General features: G+C 32.0%; 1 protein-coding gene and 1 long non-coding RNA gene across 5 annotated transcripts; one reads left to right on the top strand and one right to left on the bottom strand.

The window, feature by feature from the left end:
• Window positions 1-27,173, top strand: LOC122514054 (protein sidekick). Of its 4 annotated transcripts, XM_043630697.1 has the most exons (34): window positions 1-1,526; window positions 16,228-16,323; window positions 16,464-16,643; window positions 16,740-16,953; window positions 17,023-17,196; window positions 17,286-17,494; window positions 17,596-17,746; window positions 17,833-17,960; window positions 18,048-18,158; window positions 18,881-19,000; window positions 19,077-19,232; window positions 19,326-19,452; window positions 19,543-19,844; window positions 19,915-20,100; window positions 20,176-20,481; window positions 20,572-20,898; window positions 20,991-21,187; window positions 21,273-21,482; window positions 21,559-21,813; window positions 21,904-22,132; window positions 22,239-22,541; window positions 22,616-22,796; window positions 22,878-23,093; window positions 23,182-23,378; window positions 23,461-23,657; window positions 23,729-23,968; window positions 24,053-24,250; window positions 24,353-24,494; window positions 24,581-24,859; window positions 25,110-25,130; window positions 25,656-25,813; window positions 26,214-26,376; window positions 26,462-26,790; window positions 26,886-27,173. In XM_043630697.1, exons 1-34 carry the CDS (start codon window positions 1,397-1,399, stop codon window positions 27,126-27,128), a joined length of 6,675 nt encoding a protein of 2,224 aa, XP_043486632.1. In that variant the 5' UTR covers window positions 1-1,396; the 3' UTR covers window positions 27,129-27,173. The 4 variants fall into 4 exon arrangements, with proteins under 4 accessions (XP_043486632.1, XP_043486641.1, XP_043486645.1 ...); XM_043630706.1 differs by lacking the exon at window positions 25,110-25,130; XM_043630710.1 differs by lacking the exon at window positions 18,048-18,158.
• Window positions 12,172-12,628, bottom strand: LOC122514083. Its single transcript, XR_006302934.1, has 2 exons — window positions 12,429-12,628; window positions 12,172-12,242 (listed from the first exon to the last, which is right to left on the bottom strand). It is a non-coding gene; the product is annotated as an uncharacterized LOC122514083 (long non-coding RNA).
• Window positions 27,174-27,568: the final 395 nt, after the last annotated feature.

Genomic DNA, 27,568 nt, shown 5'->3' on the forward strand with positions numbered 1-27,568 from the left:
GGAGCGTATCATTGCGCACCGGCAAGCGATTGGTGGAACTTCGTCGTCGGTACATAAGCGTGTATATCGTTGACACAGAATAGATATAGCGGTGGTGCGCGTGATCGTGATTTCAACTTTACACTTCTGCGCGTGAACAGAGCCGTCGCCGGACAGTCAACAAAACTTTATAATTCGAATCTACCTTGTGAACCATTGCGATCTACGCGTCGACTAACATTTTTATTGAACACCAAGGTCTCTTAGGTTGTTTATTATTTTTTATGTTCTTCCAGAGATACTCGTGTTCATGAAAATTGTTAATAAATGTGACCGGAGTATAAAACGACGTTGCCAGGTGTTACCAGGTGAATGTGACCATTAGGGCTGTACTACCTGGCACCCTCGCGAACAAATATTTGCGAGGAAGGAAGTGTATAAAATAACGAGAAGAAAAAGAGAGAGAGACACACACATTTGTTAACAATCAATTGTGAAAAATTTATCATCAAATTGTTATATCATTTTAATTACAAAAAATTGTGTATGAGTGTTTTTGAGAACGTTTAACGATCCCGAAGGAAATATATCGATCGAAAAGATTTTTAATAAATATATATTAGCGTCTATGATAAATATAATATATTTATATGAATAGTGGGCGCGCAAACCTGTTTACAAAGGTACAAGATTTTTCTAGTTTGACTCTACGAAGGAAATTCAAATTGAACAGCTTTCATTTGTGAGGATTCACGTGTTCGGATTTTCGAGGACGAAGATGGAAGAACGGAAGGCGGCACTCCTGACGACCCGATAGAATCTAAGATCAACGGGAAACCATAAAAATGCAGCCGACGCTCTCGTTCGATCGAAATAGTTAACAATTTCTCCGATGCGAGAGAAGAGTTTCACGGACAAGAGGGCGAGAGTGAGAATAAAGTGAGACGCTTCCTTTATCGAGGCGTATATATTGTGTTGATGCGTATCGTACTACGAGCGAAAGGAGGAATGCTATCCGTTAACAGGTGTACATAATATACCTCTTTTTCTTTCTCTTTCTTTTTCTCTATCTCTTTCTTTCTCTCTCTCTCTCTCTTTCTCTCTGTCTCTCTCGCTCCAGGAACGTGCGCGTCCTCGAGCGTTTGTAAGAAAAAAAAGAAAAAAGGACTATATCCGTAGTGTCTCGAATAGGCGAACATTATGAATTTGAAAATGCGAGAAAACGATGAGAAAGAGTGCGCGTACGTGGGCGTTAATTTAGTGCTTCTTGTTGTCGCGTAAATTTCAACGAATTTCACGACAAAATTCAAGGCGTACCCAATAATATCGAAAAAGTGGCAAGGAGAAGTTGGGTGCGACGTACGGTGCTGTTAGTGGACACCGTCATCGCCAACAATTTTTCGGATCATTCATAGATATGAGAATGAAGGTATTTTGGAAGAGTAGATTTTCGGGATATCCGTCGGATATATCCGACGCCAGGATACGAAAATTTCTCTTTACCGCTGTATGCCTCGCATGGATCACCAGCAGCGCCTGCGCTACAGGTGAGTTTTCGCGCCTTTTAATGCTTTTGTCATTTTTCAAATTTCTCCCCCTGCCCCCAGCCCCTCCCCCTACTCCACTGCACTTTCTCGCCGTTCTTTTTATTACAATTCAAATTACGATTTAATGACAACAAAAAATGTTGTTATCGTTCGAATAATTAAAACGTAATTACAGAATTATTCTACGCAATGATTTTTCGAGATATTATTTAATTGTATACCGATAAAATATTGTGTATCTTTCTAATGACATAATTAGTATTATTGTTAAAGTAACACATCCTTACGAATTTGTTTTACGTTAATTATTGTTAGATATCCGGTAATCGGTAAACCAGTCGATGGTAATTAGTATCGTTGCTGCGTGCCAACGTTGTATAAGCATGCTGCGTCATGTGAATGGCATGAAAGTAGGATGTGTAAATATCTATGTGTATTATATATATATATTTATATACTTTCATACTTTAAAAAGTTGGAAATTTGTTCTTGTATAGCAGACAAAGACGAGTCCTGTCCGAAAGATATATGTACTCTCAAACGTAACTTTATATGCACATAATATATATACTCGTATGCGTTTATGTGGTACATATATATATGTTTTCCTCTTTACCTAGAGTCATGTCGAATTCATGTTAATATAAACGTTAGACGAGAGGAAAAACTGCCCGACTGCAAATCGTCTTTTTCCGGGCACCAAGCCAACTTTCAGGTAAACGCTTTTTGTAGTTTCGGGAAAAAAGATGGCGAAGAAGGGGAAAAAAGGTTGGGGGGGGAACGAAACGGAGAAAAATACGTGGAATTTTTGTGTGGCGTTAGGGGAAACCCTTGTTCCCTTATTATTACGAAACCAATTTGAGGGTTTCAATATCGATTGCATAAATTTGACCCCTTTAACGCTTGGAACGAGGACTAGGTGGTAATTTACATAAGAATATGGCGCTTTCATGCTCATAATGTTGAAACTTGTCGATTGGGGGATACAAAAAATCTGGGAAAATCTGCATTTATAATGCACGTTGAGTGTCGTCGCGTGGGTGTTACCTTAATTAAGATTTATTACCGACGTTTGTCCGGCCAATTGTACGAACGAAGTTAATCCGTTGACCTCTTGTCTCGATTACAAAGGATACTGGAGCACGTGCCGATGGAAATTTAGCCTCGTGCCAAAAGAAATTGAACGATCGTCGAGATGATACGTTTTAACGGCTGGAAAAAAACTATAGCAATTGCAAGCGTGCAATTGTTTTTATTTTTAAATATTCCTTCGTCGTATTAATTATCAATCTATCTCAGGGATTAATGACCTAATTTCGATGTATCTCTCTTAATTATGCCAAGAGTCTGTTATCTTCCTCTTCTTTCTATGCATATCTTTCATATTTCATAATCCATGGAGAATACATTAAAAAGAGACCATGGACTTATTCAAATATCGAGATTAGTGCAACGAACTTTTCTATTCGCATAATCGTTGTGAATATTAAACTATTAAAATTATTGATAGTTAATCGATAATTAGTACAATATCGTATTTAAAATTTATAGTTTCGTGATTTTATCTTATTTATTTGTTTAAAAGTTATATTTGAAATAAAAATATATATATATATAATATAGGAAACGAAAAGGTGTTTAGCTCTTCTGTCGGATGGTTTCGAGGTTTATCATTTTATCAGCAACGTTTTATCAATTCTGTCCAACGTTTTATCTCTATCAACTTTTATCATACTTCATACATCCAACATGCAATAAACGAAGAACGCACGTTACCGAAAAAGAAGAAAAAATTAGATCAATTGCTCGAGAGCGAGAACTCTTGCAACGAGCAGATGTTTCAATAATGTAAAGGTTTTGTTGTTTCTGATATGGTTCCCCGATATCTATGGGATAGAACATGTGCGTATCATACAATAGGTTGAAGCTTTGTGCGTACGTGCATATGTGATTGTAAAAGGTGCAACGGGTGCACGTGCAATAGCGTGCATCTCACCGTCACCTAATCGAGATGAATACACAGAAACGCGCTCACCCTATGCGAGTAAAAACTATTGTGCATTGTCGATCATTCACCTGTGACTAGGTCGCCAGCAACCATTGCATGCAAAAAAAAATTTATATAAACTCGTACCATGATTTAGTTAAAACGACGAATGGAATACATTAAATCAAACTTATGTGTTTGAGTTACACATAATTTCTTTTTTTGACTACATACTGGCGGATGCAGTTTTTTAAGAAGTTTATAAGATCGTTTCCACCCTTTGTGCATTGTGAATTCGTTTGAAGTTTAACTGTTTGATAGTCCCTGCGATATTAATCATTTTTGAGTTACCTAATCAAAGTATCGTTTCGATCATGTTTAATGAGAGAATTCTATTTTACATGTTATGGTAGTTTTTATTCAAAGGTATGCACGAGGATTCGTATCGCAGGAAGTCGAGAATTCTCATATTTTCCAGGTCGGTGTACAGTCATAATATCTACAAGGGTAAAAGAGAATGCATCGAATAGTAATTGGCAAAGGTAAATCGTCAAACCATGGCGTGAGCACGCGAGCATCTGTTCACAATTTAACAAGCATGCAGTTGTTAAAAAGAAAAAAAGCAAAATGAAAAATAAATCAGTATTGATTCGGATGTTAGACTCGATAAATCATTCATTTTCATGTTCTAAGTATATTATTAAATATAGCAATTATAATTATTATTATTTTTACACGTTAGGTGTTGCATAGAAAAATTGTTTTGTTAAGTACATTAGTGTATGATAAAATGAATTCGGCCAATGCAAACATTTATTTAGGATAATATTAATTGCGCATTCGAATCAAGTTACCTTTTTCATATCCTTAACAAAAATCAATTTACACTAATAAAACTCTTAATAGAGATAGTATTCTGTTATCAAGCAATATTTATGAAGGGTGATAATCCGGGTCACGTGCTGGACTGATATTAAGACACGTGTCAGGGTTAAGGTTCTATCCGGATCTAACATAAGTTTAGATCTAATTTGACGTTCTGAGGAATCATCGGACGAAGCCATAAGACGACAGTAACGTGTAGAGGAAGGTGGTGGATACCTGGTAAAACGAGAAGAATGCTATAGAAAATGGTAGTGGAGGAGGAGATTGAGGAACGGAGAGGGCAATACCTGAAGAGGGGGATATTGGGTAGGGGGACCTGCTAGCTCAAGGACCTGGCAAAGGCCCTTGTCTTCTATTGTGCCTTGGTTGAGCTGACGTCAGTGATAGATACCTTTCGTGGCATTATATACACCTATACTACCGGGCAGCAACCTTTTACACGTGCAGCCTTACCCGAACCTCTTCGTACCTACCGCCCTTTTTACGTGCGTCAGCCTGCAGATACATCATGGCGACCGCATCGACCTGGAAATACGAGAATTCTCTTCTGCTTCCTGTCGAACGAGATGCTACTACCGTGGATCTCAGCAGATACTAACAACACGTTCAACCGTTGATTGTTCTCTTATGCGAAACTCATAATTCATAATAATTTTTCTTCACGGTACTACTCTAAATACCTTCTACAACGATTCAATCAAAACAATATACCTTTAGTAATCTTCTCACCGATTATTATTATCATCCATGATTTCTAGTATGAAAGTACCGTAAAAATAATTACCGTTGGTATTGTATTTTGTTTATCACGATTTAGCATAATATATCGTACAATGTATATGGGTATAATAAAAATAAAGAAATAAGATTAAATTGATGAAACCTGTAAAAAGTGCAATTTACTATAAGCACACGAGAAAGAGAGAGAGAGAGAGAGAGAGAGAGAAATAGAAAGATAAAAGAACCGTTGCAACGTTGGCAATTTTGGCCTACTTGAAAAATTCATCGATGATGTACGCGATCTTTCTTCTTTCTTTTTTTTTTCTTTTCTTTTTTTATCACTGTCTCATCCCTCTGTCTTCTTTCACTCTCTGTTCTCGAACGACGACGACGACAACCGTCGTTCAAGCCGTGTGCTGCTGCTCTTATAGTTGAAGTCAAAGTAGGTATGTATGTAAGTACGTGTCTGAATGCTCCTTCTGCACGAGACCGGATGCACTCATCCCCCCGTACTTCTCCGATCTTCTCTCTCATCCACGCCTTTTATTTCTCAACTCCTATCCTCTTCGTTATCACCGTCTTCCTCTCCTCGTGGCATTTAATAACACCGACCACGCCACCTTCTTCTTCCCTTCCAATTTTTTTTCTTTTCCTTTGGTTTTTTGCTTTCCTTCTTTCTTTCTTTTTTTTTGAGTTTATACTTCTTTTGGCGCGTTTGGGAAAATGTGATGGGAGTGATTTTTTTCCGAGCGTCTGTAAAAACGACACCACGAAGTTTGTCGATATTTAACGATGCGCGGGCAAAGTGATTTCAAATTTACGGCGTGAAAGTCGTCTTTTCTTTTCTCTTCTTCCTCTTTTTTTTTTCTCAAGCAGGTCACCCATCCAAGTACTAATCATACTTAGCGCTGCTTGACTTAAATGATTGAAGCGGGAACTAGTGCTACCACCACGCCATGGCCGTTGACGCATAAAATAATTCGATATATCTCCCTTATATTTAGTGTGGACTGATATCTATATTTTTATATTTTTTTATTCTTTCTTATATATATTATTATTATTATTTTTCTTTTTTTTTGAAGTTATTTTTAAGGTTATTGAGGTTATATTCGTTTTGATACGCCAAAGAAGTATAACTACATAAGTACACACACTAGTTTTATTATCATTTTGACAAGAGACACGCGTGTCAACATCTTTGGTATGCATTCAAGGGGGGGTTGGATTTTAACGCGAGACGCCCAACCTACTTTCTCGAAGTAAAATAATATCTAGGACATCAAAATAATCTTTCAAAATATGAATGAGAAGACAACGTTATATTTTCCGAGGTTTGAATTTGAATTAACCCGTTTGCACTCGAGGCCTTTTTTCGCTTGCTCGAACCAGCAACTCGAGACGATTTCGGCCAAATTAAGTAGACATTTTACAGGTACTTTAAAAACATTTATAAACAAATAAGCGTATAGAAATAATAAAATATCATCAGTTTATTCATTTATATGTCGAACAAAAAAACAAACTTTGATAAATACTACACTCTGTAATTAGTTATGGTTGAGTTGACACTTGAAATATTGGCCGGGCGCCGTATCGGCGCCGCTCGAGTGCGAAGGGGTAATAATTATTATTTTGATGTTACAATAATATTATTGTTTATAATCGAGACAATTCAATTGACGAAATGATATTAATACGAAAAAAACCGTGTATATTGTAAAAGTAAAATCAAATATCTCGCAAAATCTTTTGACATTGTCTTTCATTAGCTCGAAGTTCACTGGTCAAACCGATTACCAGTCCATGCTGAAAAACTTCTCTTTTTAGTGTGACAAATAAGTGCATAAGCGGATAAGAAAGGGCTTACTTTTTAAGGGCATCGCACACCCTCTTGAACTTTCGTTCGTTCCTGAAAAAAACTTTGTGTTATTCCTTCGAGAATTTCAGGATGAACAAATGAAAAGGAAAATATCATCGGTTCTTATCATCGAACGAGGTATTGCTTATCAATAAGACAAATTAAAAGAGCAGGTTAGGGTTAGTTAAAGATGAGGCATTTACCATAATTCCCATTATTATTCCCAATGGAACTCCTTGAAGAGAAGGAGGAGGATGAGGAGGAGAAGAAGGTGGAGAAGGAGGATGAGGAGGAGGAGGAGGAGTGAGTGGGGCAATGCCGGTTTCGAGTCTCATGGTAGTCGGTGCAGAGGCCACTGACCGCCCCCGGCAAGGCTTTCTCGTCTTCTTCCACTTCTCCTCCTTTTCGGTTTTATTCTTCCTCTCCCCCTATGGAAGAGTACGCGTTTGTGTGCATTCATCTGTATACATGCGTGCTTTTAGAGACGCACCTAAGAGTACGACGAGTAAAAGGCCTCTGTACTACGGACTACGGAGCCTCGAGGATCGTTCTATGAAACTATGGAGACAACGATGCTTCTTCTTTTCATTTCGAGGAAGAATTAAAAACGACCGACGAGATAAAATGTATACACGTTTATGTGTAGATATATTTTCTTCCCTTCTTTTTTCTACCTTTCCTCTTTTTGTAACGATACAAAAACTATTAGGGACAATGATTTCTTTTTAATTACGTTATCTTTCGTTAATTTGTTTTATTAATATTATAAATAATTATATATAAAATATAATAATATTATAAATATGAAATAATAAAATAATTAAATAATAATATTATAAATATAAAATAATAAAATAATAAAATAGTTATAATATTATAAAAATAATTATAAATAATATTTATTATAATTTTTTTCTTATCGTGAGTTAGAAATATTAATTATATGATCTCGTCATTTCTTATAAAGTATCTTATATGTTAAGATAGTTTAATTATATCATCTTGAAAAAAGAGACTATAGAAATTTTCATTTTCCTGGTTGCAACTTGTTTCAATGTATGTATTATATATACTTTTTTTTATGAGGCTCAATATTTCTCAACTTTAATAAATTGCACTTTTTGGATATGGAATTTGATGATATGCTTTTTTTAATTTTAGAAATCAACGAGTCTGGAATATTTTTAACGTGACTAAAACCTCATATATAAGAGTGACGAGTTTCTCACAGGGTGACTCGTTTCAATGGAATCCCTTCAAGATCTGAGACTTTACGTGTTCTGATAGTCGAATAAATTGGATTATCAACTTGTATTGCTATGGTTTAAAATCGTTTAGGCCTGTTGCAGATTCTCGTTGAACAAAGAGACGAATGTCTCGATCGCTTTTTAATTTACGACAAGGCATTTGACATTTTCAAATTCTTCGAAATAAATTGCCTTTTGATGCATCATCAAAGATGATGCGCGTATGAAATATTTTAAATAGGAATAACACACAAAAAAAAAGCGAATATTTGAAATTTTCAATATTTTCAATTTGAATAATTGAATAATTTAACATTTCACTTGCATATATGTGTAATATAAAAAAGAAATTGATTATACGTCTTTTGATTTGTTTTTCTTGCAAAAAAAATGTCGAAATTGTTTACACCTGTTTCTTCGCTTTTGTATTATAAAACATTATGTGACGTCAATGTATGAAAGTTGAGAAGGAAAGTGACAATGAGATACGATGTCCCAAATAAAATACGTAAGAGAGACGAGAGATCTCTTTTCAATCTTGTTCTATGAGAGTTTCTGCTCGTTAAATAAGGCTTTGACCCGCGTAATCATTAAACAGATATGTAATTTATATATCGAGAATAATGATTGGATGAAATCATTGTCTCAATTTAACTCTAGACGAAAGATATGAAAGAATATTTTGTATAATCTTCAATTTTATACATTTTTAAACTACTCGTTGATAATTAAAAAAACAAAAACGAATGTTTTAGATGTGTAACGTACAGTGAGTATAATGTTAATACAATAGATAATGTCAAAAAAAGTTTTCTAAAATGCATTAATACTAAACCTATCTACACTTCATCTATTCCTATCGTGAGGGGTCAAATGACCACTTTAAAAAATACATATATCTTCATATAGAATAAGATTTTAACCAATTGGATAATGAACAAAATATTTTCTTTTATTTACAAATGAATAATGTACATTTTATGCGTTTTTATCGCATTTTTTTTTTTTTTACAAATTACAGGATGCGATCATTCCGATTACGCGTAGTAGATTTAACGTTAATGTAATCATCATTGCTAATATAAGAAATTTGTTCCGTTGAAGATAAATATAATATTTTTTGTTTTGGTAAACAATCGAGAAATTTGTTAAGTTGAAACTTTTTCTTCCATTTCTAAATGAAATTCGATTGTATTATGTATTCTTCGTTACGGCTGTGATCATCTTCAGTGCGTTACAGTGAAAAGTGAAAATATGTACTACAAGTGAATGGACTAACGCACGTAGACGGTCGGTCATTGCACAATGTTCTCTTTTACGCTCAAGGTCTCTATCAATAACGGAAATTCTCGGTTTCTTGAGCACGAACAGGAAAGGACAATAAAAACGGAATATTCTTGTCCGTTTTATATATGAATTTTGTTATATTTTATTATAAATATATTTTTATAACTACATCATATTTATACAACACAAACACATAACTTTTATATTATAATTTTTACAGGACACAATTTTTACACGTGTATGATTTACGAACGATACGTTATCGTAAATGTCGAATCAAATTTTAACCGACAAAGTATAATCCCTTTGTTATCTGTTTATTTTGTATCGTAAGTTATAGTAATTTACAGGTCTTCGTGGCTCAAGTGGTAGAGCGTTCTTTCGGTATGCGAAAGATCCTGGGTTCGAATCCCAGGCCTCTCGATTTGTTAAACAACTGAAGCCTCGAATTTATTGGGAGAGTTTTTCGAACGAACAAATGCGTCAGGGTTGCGTCACTAAATAATAAAAGTTTAATAGTAATTTGTTAATCGGATAATCGACTAAACCTACATTATTCATTCCTAAATAAAAGAAAGTATATTATTAACTATTCAATTGGTTAAAATCTTATTCTATATTAAGATATATGTTGTTTTTTGTTAAAACAGTTATTTGACCACTCACTGTAGGAATAAGTATACATGAAGTGTATCCGGTAAGTTCAGTGTTAATAAAATCTTCTGAAAGAAAAAAACGATGATCTTGAAATAAATCGAAACAATTATCCCCCCTTACTCTCTATCTTTTTATTTTGAAATTAGTATCGCAAATATTTAAGTTAAGTGTCTTAAATTTGCTATGGTTCAATTTCTGTTATAATAGTTATCCTTTCAAGGTACACGAGTACGTACTTACTTTGCTCGAGCATTGCTGAAGGAAAAAAGAAAAAAGAGGAAAAGGTGGAGGAAGTGGCAATGATGATGGTCGAGAAAGAGGGAAAGAAAAAAAAGAGAGGGGAAGAGTGTAGAATACGAGGCACGATCGTGTCGTGAACAAAGTTCGCGAAGGTGACGTGCAAAGAGAAGGTCAAAGAAAGAAACTGAGAAAAAATGAAGGAAATTTCTGGTTGCTCGATAGCACGGGGGAGACTAAGGGAGAAACGATTGGGGTTCGTATCTTCGTTGGGAATGGAGAAAAGTAGGAGAAGTCCTGAGAAACTGCCGTTTACTGCTTTAAGTTCTGTACAATCTAGAAGACACAACCTAACCCAACGAGTCATCCGGTCTCTCAAGTTCTTCTTCTTCTTCTTCTTTTTCTTCTTCTTCTTCTTTGGCAGTCAGGCAAGCCAAGCAGGCAGGAAAGATATTGCTCTGGTATCACATTGTTCTTCCGATACATAAGATATTATAAATCAACAAAAAAAAGAAGAAAAAGAAATCTAATTTCAATCATAATAGACGAGTCTCTTCGAAAGATTATTTTACTTTTTTTAATTATTTAATCGACATCTTCCTGCAACGTTCATTATCGCTTTAAGAAACTTCTTTGACGAGGCAGAATTTGCTCAAGGTCGTAACATAACGCGTCGGGAGACATAATCTTTCTTTTACAGACTTTAAGAGCGCTTCGTTGTCCGCTTTCAAGCTGCTCTTGCGTTATATACACGCATACATACATACATACATACATAATATGCATATGCTTTTATAAGGCCTCTTAACGTTTTCTTCAACAGTTTCTTTGTTGTATAATATAAATTGATCATCTTTTGATCTATCAATAATATTTCATATTATTTTACAATTTTTCAATCGAAGTATATTACTGTTACTTTCTTTAACATGCTCATTCTAGTACGGTACAATAACCGTTCCGTAGAAACTCTGGTTATATTATTGATTTAATGATATAAACTAGTTGCGCACGTTATAACTCGTAACATTTGTTCTCGTTTTCATTTATCATTGGGAAAACTTGAAAGTTTTAAACCGATGTTCTAAATAATTTGGCGAATTTTTTTTTTTTTTTTAGAATGTACACATTAATATACGTATTTTGAGATGTTATGAATAATGCAATTGTATTATGTCGAAATATTTATGAACATATTATTACTGATATTCGAATACAATCGTCACGTTTTTTCCTTAATTGTACAAATACCAATTGCAAAATATACCTGATTGGCGTAAAATGTAGACGTATCCGTGACATCGACGTAAAAATAATAGCGCGTAGCATCTGCCCTAACCAAAGAGGTTTCCCTCTAAAGGGCTGCTTACCCTGTTCGTCATGCTTACGAATTTACGTCCCATTTACATATCACGCTGAGGCACATGGACTGACAGCTGCCTCGTTTCTAGTCGATTGTTCACTGAACTCGAAGTGTCTACAAATGAAGGGAAGAAGAAGAGAGATAGAAAAAGGGCAAGAGAACCGACAGAAAGAGGTGCAGATTTTTCTCGCTTCTTTTTGTTTTTTTTTTGTTTACTTTATTTATTTATTTATTTATTTATTTTGTTCGTGTGTATTTTATCTTCCCTTCTTTACTTTTGAAAATTTTATTTTTCAATGTTGCATCCAACCCTTAATGTGAATTATTAGCTGGATAAGAGACAAAGTTCTTCATGGTTTGTTAGACAGTTTGATAAAGTATAGTCTTGTTCCAATAGGAAATGGATTATGTTATAGCGTTTATACGGATTTTATGTTCCTTACATTGTAGGTTTTACAATGGCAAGTGTCGTCTATAAAAGTAGAATTTTTAACAATGTAGGATGATATATTTAAATGTCAGAAATACTATGCATAAATTACTAGATATTGTTCTTTATAGATGAGTACTGTATTTTATTATAAAAATCAACAAAAACATTTTTATCGATGAAAGTATTTGGATCATAAAAGAGAGTTTTGTTTTTAGAATTATTTACCATCTCGTGCTGACAATCTTCAGGTTTCTTCTTATATATGCGATTTATTTGCCCATGCATAACATAATTCACAACCTCAAGAGAATTGGTCTAACTGAACTTATCGCGTGAACATAGTTTGTTTTAAGTCAATTTTCTTAACTCCTTTGATTACATTATATTATTACGGAACGTTTGCGTGCATTCGTGCCCTCTTTTCTTAACTTTCGAAAGCACAGAAAATCTTATAAATTGCTGACAGAAAATCGTAAGAAATTTTTGATTCATTCGCAATAATCATGCGATAGGAAAGTGACCTGTAAAAAAAAAGAAACTAACGATAATAATAGGTAGAAATTATACTGCTCAAAAATATACGGCACATGTTTTCCAGCATGTAATTTAGTAAATACGTATTTACTTATATTTTTGTATTTTTGTAAATGACTCTTTTGGAAACAGATTGTCCCATAGAAATATCGTTAAGACAATTATTTTCTTTTCTATAATTTCGTAAACTCGTTTACGCGAGACACGTGGTGTTCAGATTTGCAAAGAATATGATGGGTGAATTTCTTTCATATTTTTCAACTAAGGATTAACAGTGAGCGGTCATTTAAATCTGCCGCATTCTTACCGCATTGTTCATGCTCAATAGAATACGAGGGATTATCCTAACTCAATGCTAGTCTTTTTTTTTTCTTTTTATGTTGAACCGGTAGTAAACCGTGCGACGATCCTGGACAAACACGTGGCTCGTGCTAATTCGAACGCGTTTCTCGGTACCACCATATGCACCGCTCTTTTTCTGACTGCATTGACGTATGTATATAAGTGCACTTCATTGCTGGGCGAGTCTATGGGCGGTTATTTCAAAACAAACCCTCTAAAAAAGAAGCTGAATTGACTCTCCCTCCTTCTCCTCATCCTCCTCCTCCTCCTCCTCCTCCCTTTTCTATACAAGCATCCAACGCTGAGTCATCGATCCTTCGAAGCTTTACTCGCACTAGAAAAACTCTCACAAACTTGGATTCTTCCCAATTTTTTCTTATTTTAATTAACATTCTTTCTTTTTACTTGGAAAGGAAAATAAGTAATTATCAATTCGTGTCATATAAAATGGTTGACGTATATCACGTTAATTTTCCATTCACGCTTTCAACGTGATAGAAAATATTTCGCTATTCTCGTCAGGTTGTTGTTGTTGAGTTTCTAAACTCCGTTATATTTCGCGAATGAAATTAGCAGCTTGGATGGACGTTAACTGTAAGAAACAATAGAGACATTGTGTCGAGCATGGTAAAGATTGTTTAAAAGATAGTTCTGTTTTCTTCAGTTGTTCCTGTCAGGATTCTAACATTTATTATTTCAAACATTTTGTGCATAGGCTAGAATGAAAGTAGTAAGGTAGGTATACTGATAAATGACATAACACGATAAGGACTCTCAGACATTTCATGTGTGACACCCGTACGATTATGGCTATCACAAAACTGGTTTGAGAATGTTGTTATGATCCGGATTGGCATTGGACTTCGGTGTAATGTACTTGAATGTGATTAAAAACGAGACGATGCTCAATCGTGAGCTTGTATCGTTGCAGTCATAGAACATTTAGTGCATGTATGCACTGTGAAAGAAGAAGGAATATCGGTGGCAGTTGAGACGCGTTACCGAAAGACATTTGGATAGTTGCCAATAGTAAAGCGAAACGAACGAGGTTCATGGTCGGCATTGAAATCGAGAATATTTCTGAGAAGTACGCTGAAATAAATCTTTTCAAAATGATCGGAAATAAACAATTTGTGTTTCTTTGTTTTTTTCCTATTCAACATTTACCTTTTTTTCTTTATAGGTTATATAATACTTATTATTTAATTATTATATAAATATTATTATATAATATTTACCTTTTTTTCTTTATATACTATATAATATTCATTTTGATAATTTATTTATCAAATTCTTAGATAAAATAATATAAATTTTGTATGAGTATATCATCATTTGATTGAACTACCTGAAGTATATCTAATACTACGTGAGTCAAGTTTAATTGACTCTTATTGGTTATTTAAAAAGGTTACTTATATGGCGCGTTATTCGAATGCAAATGATGAAAAGTAATAAAAGAAAATGCAACTAATTGTTAGTAATCAGTGGCGTGTGTTGTGTTGCATTTGGTAGTTACGATTGCGGATTTCACTTCGATTCGGGCGGCTTCGTGCGAGATATCTCGACCGATAACCGGTGGGGAACCTCTGCAAAACGTTGCGCATTGCGTCTTACGGAACGCAGTCTCTGCTATAGCTTCCGCCATTCGCTTGTGTGCATAGTTCTCTCCCTGCAGTCTGGGGGTGATCAACCTCGGGCTTCGTATGCACTTTACCTTTAATAGAAACAATTCTAATCTTTTCATTTCAACCACATATCTTTCTTCTATATTATTATTAGAAACGTAAAAATATTTCTAACAAATTTCAAAAGTTCTCTCCCTTATTAGTTTTTAATTTTTTTTAATAAAAAAAAAGTATTTAATTGGCTTTTATCTTATCCAGAAAATAAAATTATTAAAATAGGTGTCTTAGAAAGATTGGACGGATTAAAAAATCTTTTTGTGTGTAGTATAAAATTAAAATTAAATTAAATTAAAAAAAAATTATTAAATTAAGCAGGGGTGCAAATAATGCGGTAAAATTGTTTTATGTTTTGCAGAAAACGATTGATTTCTTTTTAGGTTTACGTCAACTTTCCATATCGTTACATTGTATTTATCGTCTTAAACTTTTTTTAATTAATTAAATGAAATCTTGTTTTTTAAAAATACTTTAGAGATATATTACTCGCCGATGGTAAAAATTTATCGTTGACATTCTACACTTGCCCTCTTTAAATGTACTCATTCCACTTTAGTGTGACAGCTGGATCGCTTAAAATAGGGATTCAGTGGCTCATCAGCATGTGTTTTAAGTTTAAGTAAAACGTGGTAAGACCAATTGATGTCAAGTGTAAGTTAATAATAAATAAAACGATTATTTCCGATGATTATTCGAATGTTTACTTTTTTTATGAAGTCTATGTTAGAAAAATAAAAATATATCAATGATCACATTATACATGTTAATTTTCATAAGTTTTATAACTCAATAAAATACATTTTACGACATATAAGTATCGTATTATCTAATTCTATGAAATATGAGTTTTAATGAATACGTTAGAACTAAACATTTTCTTGTTAGTTTTATACATATAAAAATACATAAGAGAGATAGGATATTTTCAAAATGATAGAATATTAATTTATATTATCACGTCGCGTCCTTGTAGCGTAACAGCGTTCTGCTTTACTAATTGTGTTTATGTGGGCAGAAAAATATTATAATGATAGATGTTACGAAGGATACGTACATTTATCATCTAAACCTATCAAGTATTTATGTAAAGATTTACATAACGATTCTCGTAATGATCTTTGGTATTAAAAAAAAGGCAGATTTTTGTCTATTGCATTATTATTTCAAAGGATTAAAGACAAAGGAAAAATGTGGATAAGCAAGTGTTAAATAGCCAAGTCACATAGATGTAAGCTGACACGTGAGAACCCCAACTTTATTACGGTCTAATGACTTCAAACAGGGTTGAATAATGCATCCAAGCGTTTTTCTATTTTCCACAAATTTAAATATACGTTATTTAATTTGTATGTAGTTTTATTAATTAATATAAACATTTATTAATAATAATAATTATAATAACATATTGAATAATTTATTATTCTATTTTGTATTATTATTTAATATATTGTTTTTTATTGCAGAACCTCTTCAAGAGCCACGATTTACAACTCAACCTTCCAGTAGTGGTAATATTCTTAGTGAACATCGTAAAAAATTTCTACAATGTCAAGCAAGAGGTGAATATATAGAAATACTTTAACATAATTTATTTTAATAACTTAATTGTGTTTTTTATTATTTGTATTAATTAAAATTTAATTACTTACATATATGAATTCAATAAATAACATTATAGTAATTTAATTTTCTTTTTCAGGATACCCACAACCAAAGTATCAGTGGTTTAAAAATGGTAAACCCCTAAGCAATGAGCTCACTTCGGAACCTTACTTTCGAATTGAAAGTACACACAGAGAAGATGCAGGAGTATATCATTGCGTTGCTACAAATAGTGTAGGATCTATATTTAGTGAACGAATTACATTTACAGTAGCATGTAAGTATTTTTTTATATATATCTTTCATAAAATAAAGTAACAGTATTGGGTAACAAATAATATGTAAAATTGTATTATCACTTTTATATTATCAGATATGGGTATATTCGAAGATCTCACAAAAAGAATAGTAACTGTAGAATCAGGTAGTGCTGCCATTTTAGAGCTACCACCAATTGAAAGTCATCCAATACCTGATGTAACATGGTTTACTTCCGATGGTTCATTATTATATGGAATAAAATATGCAACTACAGATCATAAACTACTTATTCTCAATGCTTCTGAAGAAGATCAAGGTTTATATAGGTTTGTAAATCTATAATACAATTTTCTAAATCAAATTGCTATCCTTTACTATGTTCCAATATTTTCTAGAGCCAGAGCTATTAATACTCAACTAGGAAAGGAAGAGAATAGTCCATTTTTTAAATTACAAGTTATAGGAGATCCCAATACTGAAGTAGCTCCTACCATTATAATACGACCACAAGATACTCAAATATTAAAGGATCAAGATGTTTCATACATACATTGTATAGCAAATGCTAGGTATATATAAATATATATATATTAAATGATGATTCAATATGTTTTTTGTTATATAGTATATATGAAAGAAAAATTTATATTCTATATAGATCACTTCATGAATTAAGAACGTTATGGACGAAAGATGGTATACCTATTGAGAATTCTAGAATATCATACAGTTTTAATGATTCATGGAACAGAACCTTAATATTAATTTCTGCCAACATAACTTATAATGGCATATATTCCTGTCATGTTGATTTAAGAAGTGGTGGTTATTCAACTGTAAATGCGAGTGCTAAAGTTGTTGTATACGGTATGATTAATACAATTTCTTTTTTATATTTACTTAATATTATTAATTTAATATATAATCATTTATATCATTGTTGATTAAAAATATAATATTTATTGTAGAAAAACCAACATTTATAACAGAATTGAAGAGGGAAACTTTGAGTGATTATGGTTCTACTGTTACATTATCTTGTGATGCTGTTGGTGTTCCACCTCCAAAAATAAGTTGGTTTTTTAACACTGAACCTATCAATCATTTAGTAGGCTCTAGGTAATATTAATATAACAAATTTAATAATTTTTATGATTTATATTTGTGATCTTCTTTATATTAATATAACAATAATCTTTTTTTAGATATGAAATTGAAGAAGATGGATCGCTTACGATTAAAAAATTAACTATGGATGATTCTGGAATGTTTCAATGTCTTGCTTCAAATGATGCTGGGGAAGCATCTAGTTACACATGGTTGAAAGCTAAAAGTAAGCTATTTTTTAAACAACTACTTTTATGCATTTTATTATGTCTACAAACTATGCATATAAATGATAATTTTTTTTACGAAACAGAAGGATTGAGAAGCTATCTGAAAAACAGAGTTATTCGTTGGGCAGCTGGCTACAATGTAGTCCGAGCTCGCCAACCTGATCGGCGTTTTAAGTTCTCTCAATATCTAGCCAGTAAGAGAAATGTCTTTTTAGCACCAAGTTTTTCTATATTTATTTTTTAAACACGTATTTGAATGCGTATTATCAAATTATAGGCTTTAGATGTTATTTTTATATATTGTTACAAAATTTCTTAAAAGGCACGAATTTTTTTTAGTTCTTCAAAACTATAATAAATTATTTAGATATTTAAAAAAGCTGCGCTTGTTATAGATTTCAGTTTAAAAGAGATATAAGTTGTTGATCATATCTTATATTTTTATTGCATTTAAACATAGTTTAATATATGTTAAACATAGCTTGCTCTGGATCGTATTTAATTAAAATAGAGTATTTTCATTTCGAGAACAGAGAAATATATTTGTTTTGTATGTTTGCACATTTTTATTCACTTCCTGCATTAAAAGCACATTTAATAGCACAATTAGAAGGTTTGTATGAAGGTGCACGTTTTAATATAGGTTTATGTTTATTTTTATATTTTGAGTTTTTTTTAACCTATTTAGTTTATTAAATAGTATATCGTTTCATCTATAGATTTGAATAAAAGTTTAATCCTCTCTCAAATAAAATGATTTCTGAGTTATATGTATTATACTAATTTATAATTGATAAGGTATGGGTATTGAAAGGCTTTTTTTTTATATTCTGTAGTTCGGAGTTGCTTTCTGAACTGCATGGTATGTTTGAAATAAATAAAATAACATAAATCACATGAATATTTTTATTTACAGCATCTGGACCAATTATGGAAAATGGTCCACAAAATTTAACTGTGTTAGATGGAAAGGATGTAATATTAACTTGCAATGCTATTGCAGCACCAGTACCTAATTCTACATGGATTTATAATGGTAATTAAAATCTGCAATAATTACATCGTTATTATTATAATCAATTTTCTGCTTAATTTCTATATTGTTTTTTCAGATACAATACCTGTTGAAATTGCTGGAAGAGTACAAGTTTTAGAAAATGGTGATCTTTTAATTGCAGCTGTAAAACTAAATGATGCTGGTAAATACACTTGTATTCGGGCAAATGAAGCTGGCTCTGTAAATGGATCAGCATATATCACTGTTCTTGGTAAATTTATAAACAATTATATACAGCATTATGAGGCTTTTAAAAAGATCATCTATTATATTGTATATTTCATTTAATTTTTCTATGTGATAGTTCGAACGCAAATTATTAAACCTCCAGTTGATACTTCTGTTCTTCTTGGCCACACTGCTGAATTACAATGTCAAATTTCAAACGATCCTAGTGTTTTGTATGACATTGCATGGTTTCATAATGCACAGTAAGTATTTTTTATAATATTATATGTAGTCTTACATTAAAGATATTATATTTTCTTAAATACCAGTATTAATGTAATATTTGATTTTAGAGTGATAAATACGCAAGCTAGTCAAAGAATAAAAATGCGTCATGATGGGACATTAGAAATTATTGCCGTACGTGCTTCTGACGTAGGAGAATATACGTGTTCTGTTGTTTCGCCGGGTGGTAATGAAACACGTTCTGCAAGGCTTAGTGTAATAGAAATACCATTTGCTCCTATAAATGTTATGGCTGATCGAGTAGAAAGAATTTCACCTCGTACAATAAATGTTACGTGGGTGCCAGGGTTCGATGGAAACAGTCCTATAAAGAAATTTAAAGTAGAACGTCGTGAAGTTCCTGAATTGGGTAAGTTTCGTACAATATAATGAAGAAACAATTATAATATCAATAAAAAATGTTTAAACATATATTTTAGGTCCTATACCTGATCCTCTATTAAACTGGATCGTTGAACGAGACAACGTCTCTGCTCAAAATCGATGGATATTGTTAAATAATTTGAAAGCAGCTGCAGCATATCAATTTCGCGTGAGTGCAGAAAATAGTGTCGGTGAAGGACCACCTTCGGATCCAAGCAATGTTGTTATTCTTCCACAAGAACGTAAATATTATATATATTTTACATTTTTAAGGTTTATAATATATTTTGTATAATTATCATGTAATAATTTTACAGCTCCTTCTGGGCCACCTATAGGTTTTGTTGGATCTGCCAGATCATCATCAGAAATAATTACGCAATGGCAACCACCGCTCGAAGAATTTCGTAATGGTCATATTTTAGGGTATTTACTGAGATATAGGTTGTATAGATACAATGACAGCCCGTGGACTGTTCAAAATATTACCAATGAAGCTCAAAGAAATTATTTAATAAGCGATTTAATAACATGGAAAGATTATATAGTGCAAATTGCAGCATATAATGACAAAGGTGTAGGCGTTTTTACAGAAGAATTAAAAATAAAGACAAAGGAAGGAGGTAACGTAAATTAGTAATTCTATATTATTGGTTTATATAATAAAAAATATATAAAAATAATTTATACAAAATATAAATTTCACACTTTAGTACCTGAAGCTCCACCTACTAACGTTAGGGCAAAAGCAATTAATTCGACTGCAGTAAAAGTTTGGTGGAAACCTCCAAATCCTCAAAAAATTAATGGAATAAATCAAGGTTACAAATTGCAAGCTTGGATGGGAAACAGTTCGTCAGAAATAAACGAATACAAAGTAATGACTGTACCACCAAGTTTACTTGATCCTCTTGCTGAACAAAGTGCTACTTTCGTAGGTTTAAAGAAATATACTTTGTATAATATAACTGTGTTATGTTTCACTGATCCTGGAGACGGTGAAAAAAGCTCCCCTATTGAAGTTCGCACATGTGAAGATGGTAAATAATTTATATTTACCACTATTTTATGTTTTTGGTTTAACAATTTTATTTATTACATTATTTGATTCATGTTGTTTTTCTTTTTAAAGTACCTGAAGAAGTAGAAAATTTACAATTTGATGACATAAGCGATCGCGCACTTACTGTGAAATGGGATCCTCCGAAAGAGATAAATGGCATACTCACGTGCTATCAATTAAAATATATGATCAAGGACTTACCAGAATCTCTCAAAACTGAGAATTTCACTGCAGATACTCAATCAACAAAAGTAGAGCATTTACAAGTAATTATTTTCAAGAAGTTACAATTGTATTAGTTTAATTTCATGCATGTGTCATAAAATATTATATTTAATTCTTTTTACATAGGCCCTGACTCATTACAAATTTGAAGTTATTGCTTGGACTTCAATAGGACCTGGCAAATCTAAAGTTGCTATTATACAATCTGGTGTAGAGCCTGTTTTGCCTGAACCCCCAACTAAATTAGCTTTATCTAATATTGATGCATTTTCTGTGGTATTACAATTTACTCCAGGTTTTGATGGAAACTCATCTATAACAAAATGGACAGTACAAGTAAGTTTTGAATGATTTTAAGATTATAATTTATTCAGAATTGCTAAAGAGAAGAATCGTTTTGATATTTGTTTAGGCACAAACGACACGAAATTCAACATGGTACAATATATACGAAGTTTCCGACCCTGATGCTAGTACAATCTCAGTTGGTGGTTTAATACCTTTTATGCAATATAAACTTCGTTTAATTGCTAATAATGTTGTCGGTCCTTCGCGTCCATCAGAACCAACAAAAGAATTTCAAACTATCCAAGCACCACCTTCTCATCCTCCAAAGAATGTTACAGTCCGAGCAATGAGTGCTACAGAATTACGTGTTAGGTGGATTGTAAGTTCGTGTAAATTAATCAATAATAATAAATTTCATAGGAAGAAGTGTGTTAATATAATATAATAATTTTGGTGTACTTTTATATAGCCTTTACAACAAGTTGAGTGGTATGGAAATCCACGTGGTTATAATATCACTTATACAGAACTTCGAACGAACATATCAAAAAATATTACTATAGAAGATCATACTGCAAATTCTTATATTCTAGAAAATATGAAAGGTTATGCACTTTATGAAATAGTGATGCAAGCATTTAATGATGTTGGATCTTCTCCTTTAAGCCCTAAAGCCATTGAAAGAACTCGCGAATCAGGTAAATTTGTGTAAATTTAATATTTTATATTTATTATATCATTTTTAATATTGTTGAAATTATTATTAAAAATAAAAAAATAATAATATGTATAATTTTTGTTTAGTTCCTTCCTCTGGTCCAGTTCATGTAGAAGCAAATGCTACTTCTTCTACAACTATACTTGTTAAATGGGGTGATGTACCTGCAGAACATCAAAATGGATTAATAGAAGGTTTTAAGGTTTATTATGGAGCCAACTCTAGATCAGCGTTTCAATATAAAAATATTCCAAGTAATACAACATTCACAACAACTTTAACAGAATTACGAAAATTTGTACAATATCACGTGCAAGTATTGGCTTATACAAGATTAGGTGATGGTACTTTAAGTATGCCACCGGTACGAGTTCAAACTTTTGAAGATGGTATGAAAACATTATTTTAAGTTATACATTTGTTTTTTTGCATGCAAAATCCTTTCATCAGAATTTTATTTTAGCTCCTGGACCACCGTCAAACGTATCTTTTCCTGACGTGAGTTTTAGTACAGCACGCATTATATGGGACACTCCAGATGATCCGAATGGAGAAATCCTTGCGTATAAAGTCATGTTTCACCTTAATAACAGTCTAGATCATCAATTTTCAAAAGAATTTCCAGCTTCTGATAGAACCTTCAGGTATAATCATTAATAATGTGTAATATAAATAAATATAAATATTATTAGTAATTTTTTAAATATCTCGTTTTATTTTTACAGAGCTACTAGTCTTGAACCAGAAAAATACTATATGTTTTCCGTAACAGCGCAGACACGACTTGGATGGGGTAAAACAGCATATGCTCTTGTTTTTACAACAAATAACAGAGAACGACCTCAACCTCCATCAGTGCCTCAAATAAGTAAATCACAAATACAAAGTCGTCAGATAACATTTAGTTGGACACCAGGTCGTGATGGTTTTGCTCCTCTAAGGTATATTGATTATTTAAAGTATTAGGTATAGAATCACATAAGAAAAATTAAGAATATACATATATATATATATACATATATATAATAGATACTATACGGTTCAACAATCGGAAAATTCTGGACCATTTCAAACGATTCCCGAAAGAGTAGATCCATCTTTAACATCGTACACCGCAAATAATTTAAAACCGTTTACATTATATCAATTTCGTATACAAGCAACTAACGATATAGGACCCTCAGATTGGAGTACAGAATCAGTTCCAGTACAAACATTACCCGCAGGTATGTGTAAAGCATAGTAATCAATATATTCATTATGTAATACTGTAGTCAGTTAGATATCATTTATACAATTTTTATATAGCTCCTTCACGAGGTGTAACTGGATTGAAAGTTGTACCTATCACAACATCAAGTGTAGAAGTATATTGGAATACTATTGATGAAATATATTGGAGTGGTGATCACAAAACAGGTGGTTATCGTGTAGTTTATCAACCAGTATCCGATTTTCCAATAGCTCTTCAAGCAACTCCAAAAGAAGATATTTTAGGAATCAAGGTATGTTAACTTTTTGTTTTATTTTTTTGAATTATATAGATATATAAATTTATGCATTTATTTTATTTTAGGAAACAAAAATGATATTAAGTGACTTAACAGAAGATAGATATTATGAAATTATAGTGCTACCATTTAATTCTGAGGGTGAAGGTCCTCCAAGTCCTCCAGTTACTGTATATGTAGGTGAAGCAGTACCCACTGGAGTACCTCAACATGTTCAACCTGAATCTATTTCTTCTACAGAAGTTTTATTACGTTGGAAACCTCCACAAGCCAATATGCAGAATGGAGATCTGCTTGGATACAAGGTAAGTTGTTGCAGTGTTATCTATGTAATTATTTTTATTTATTTATATAAAGTAACACTAAATGTTTTAATTTATTGAAAATAGATATTTTATTTGGTAACTGATTCACCGCAAAAATTAGAAAAAAAACAAGAAGAAGAAATAGAAGTTGTACCAGCATCCTCATTAACTCACAGCTTAGTTTTCCTTGATAAATATACAGAATATCGTATACAAGTATTAGCATTTAATCCTGCTGGTGATGGTCCGCGATCCCCAGCGATTACTGTGAGAACAAAACAAGTATGTAATGTCAAATATTTATTTAACATAATTTTATTATTATATATAAATAATTATTATATACTTCATATATATATATAAAAATTATGCAATTATTTCTAGGATATACCAGGACCACCAAACAACTTACAATTCTCTGAAATTACAATGACAAGTTTACGTGTATCTTGGGAATCTCCAAAAATGCGAAATGGTGAAATAATTGGTTACGTAGTAACTTATGAAACGGCAGAACAAAATGATCGTAGGTTTTTTTTAGGTTCTTATATCACATTATGAAGATTTAAAATATGAATATTTTTGTACTAAATTATCGATATATTATTAAAGGTTTTAGTAAACAAGTTAAGCAAAAAGTAACGGAAACTAGTTTACTCATTCAATCGTTAGAAGAAGAAGTTATGTATACTTTCATGGTTCGAGCACAAACTATTGACTTTGGACCTCCAATATGTGGTAATGTTACCACTGGACCACAAGATGGTTCTCCAATGGTACCCAGTAATCTTGCTGTTATTAAAACTGTTTCAAGTGTGGAATTGCAATGGACAAATGGAGCATCTGGAAAAGGGCCCATTTTAGGATATTACATTGAAACGAGGCGTAAAGGTAAAAGCAATCTTCCTCATTCGTAATACTTTATTATAACTTCAACTTTTTACTTCAAAAAGAATAGTAAAAAGGAATTAATAAATTATCTATATCTTAATTATCATTTTATAATTTATAAAATTCAGAGAAAAAAAGTACAGAACATTACTTGAACTTATACGTTATCCATAAAAACATTTTATCGACTATTATATTTTTATTTATCTTTCAAATATGTACTAACTCTGATTTTTTTGTAATAATACAGCAATGGAAGAGTGGCAGCATTGTAAGTGTCACTGCACGTGTATTTGCTGAAAATCAATCGTTATATTAGACTTTTTAATTAACATGTACATTAGTAGAAAAAAGAATAGTTACTTTTTTAATAAATACATATACTAGATTTGATGTGTAAATATAGGTATTACTAAAATATGTTTCTTGTAAATATTTTGATTACTTTTGAGTCTATTAATCTCTAATATATAAATATTTAACAAAATGCATGATCATGTTCCGGCATGACATTGTTCAAAAAATATCCTATTAGACATTTATAAAAATGTGCTTAGTAAGAGATATAATTCTAAGTTGATTTTAATATTTCCCATTTATTAGTAGAAATACATATTTCATCCTTATATTGTTCATATGTAATATAAATATTTATTCTAACTTTTTTAATTACTTTGTGAATATTTATACATTTACATTTATATTTATTTCAATTAATTTAATATTTTGTTGGATTGAAATTTATTAAAAAATCTATTATATAAAAATAGATTTAATTTTTTGTTTTGATATATAGATGACACACGTTGGCAAACTATAGTCCGCAGCAGCAACGGACCTTTAACGGAATACACAGTGTCCTATCAAAATCTACTTCCATCTACTTCGTATTTGTTCAGAGTAATATCTTATAATCGATATGGCATTAGTTATCCAGTGTATTCTACAGAAACAGTATGTGATTTGTTTAATATCCGCTCAGCACAAAGTTAACATAAAGATCTCTTATGCACCGTTTTCTGATGTCGGTAAGAACTCTAAAACCTGATATCCAAAAATAAGTAGGTTTTTTCTTGAATCTCGCGGGAGTTTGGTCAACTGCAAAGCGTTGATTATATACTAACGATACCAATCGTATTTTTTTTATCTTATTGATAGCGTTTGGATCTCAATAATCTGACTTCAGAAAAAAGTCATTTAAATGATATCTTTTGACTGAGCTCTAAAAGATATTGTTATAATGTTAACATTAAGATATCTTTCTGATTTTGATGCTGAGCGGGCTATGCTTTTTTTAACATTTTTGTTATATAGACTTTATTAATTAATGTTTTTAAATTTACTTTTTATGTAGATATTGACACCTTCCAAATTATACCTGGAATATGCTTATTTACAACATAAACCATTCTACAGGCAAACCTGGTTTATGGTAACATTAGCTGCAACATCAATCATTATTATAATTATGGTCATAGCAGTTTTATGCGTGAAGAGTAAAAGTTACAAATATAAACGTAAGTTAATAGAGTAAATATTATTATAAATATTATATTAATTTTACCAAAATGCTATAGCAATGTAATTGTATATAATCTTTAGAAGAAGCGCAAAAAACTCTTGAAGAGTCCATGGCTATGGATACTGATGATAGACAAGAATCAGATTTAGAGTTATATCGATCTCGGCAGGGTGGTGTTAGTGGCTTAAGTGGAGGAAACACTTGTGGGACTTTAAGTAAAAGAAATACATTAGCACGAAAATCTGCTCATCCACCTCCTCCTACAATGTTAGGTAAATCTCCACCTAGACCTTCACCTGCTTCAGTCACTTATCATAGCGACGAAGAAAGTCTTAAAGGCTATGATGAAAATCCTGATGATAGTAGTGTCACGGAAAAACCTTCAGAAATCAGCTCTACAGATTCTCAGGTATTATTTGTCATTTAATAATAATTTATTCATCATTTTTAATTACTTTTTATATTTATATATCCATTCATAATTATATTGTATACGTATTCCAGGGTTCTGAGAGTGAGAACGAAAGTGTACAGTCAGATCCACATTCCTTTGTGAATCATTATGCAAATGTAAATGATTCGTTAAGACAATCTTGGAAACGTCAAAAGCCAGTAAGGAATTATTCTTCATATACTGATTCTGAACCTGAAGGTAGTGCAGTTGTTAGTTTAAATGGTGGACAAATTATTATGAATAATATGGCTCGATCAAGAGCTCCACTGCCCGGTTTTTCATCATTCGTATGATCTGATCAAAATGCAATAATTAAAATTAAACAAGTATTAAATACATTTAAGGTGTCTCCTCCTTAACATGACAATATCTAAAGCATGATTTTTTAAATGGCATTATCTAAAACATGACTTTAGAGTAATGTCTTCTTTCTATATAGAGTTAAAGACTTATATGAAAACACGGATTTACGGAAGTGTTTCTACGCATGCAAAAGTTGTAGAGTTTATAACTTCAACTTTAAAGCTTTTGACATCCTCGTATTGTGATATATTGATACACGCGCGCGCTCATATATATACACATTATTTATCATTTAAAGCAATATTGTTTCTCATATACAAATATATTATAATTTTCATTCGATAATACTGTGTAGTATATCATACAGATTTGTAAGTATACATAATGAATATGTATCTTTTATTTTATACTATCATTCCTAACTTATTTC

The sequence above is a fragment of the Polistes fuscatus genome, unplaced genomic scaffold, assembly GCF_010416935.1.
Source record: "Polistes fuscatus isolate 324 unplaced genomic scaffold, CU_Pfus_HIC Scaffold1, whole genome shotgun sequence".
Taxonomy (NCBI): Eukaryota; Metazoa; Arthropoda; class Insecta; order Hymenoptera; family Vespidae; genus Polistes; species Polistes fuscatus.

Excerpts from the sequence above, each read along its gene's own strand:
- LOC122514054 (XM_043630697.1), top strand. The coding sequence starts at position 1,397 with ATGAGAATGAAGGTATTTTGGAAGAGTAGATTTTCGGGATATCCGTCG. Across the intron at positions 16,644-16,739 it reads AATTACATTTACAGTAGCAT|ATATGGGTATATTCGAAGAT; the intron begins GTAAGTATTTTT and ends TTATATTATCAG. Across the intron at positions 21,483-21,558 it reads TAACAAAATGGACAGTACAA|GCACAAACGACACGAAATTC; the intron begins GTAAGTTTTGAA and ends ATATTTGTTTAG.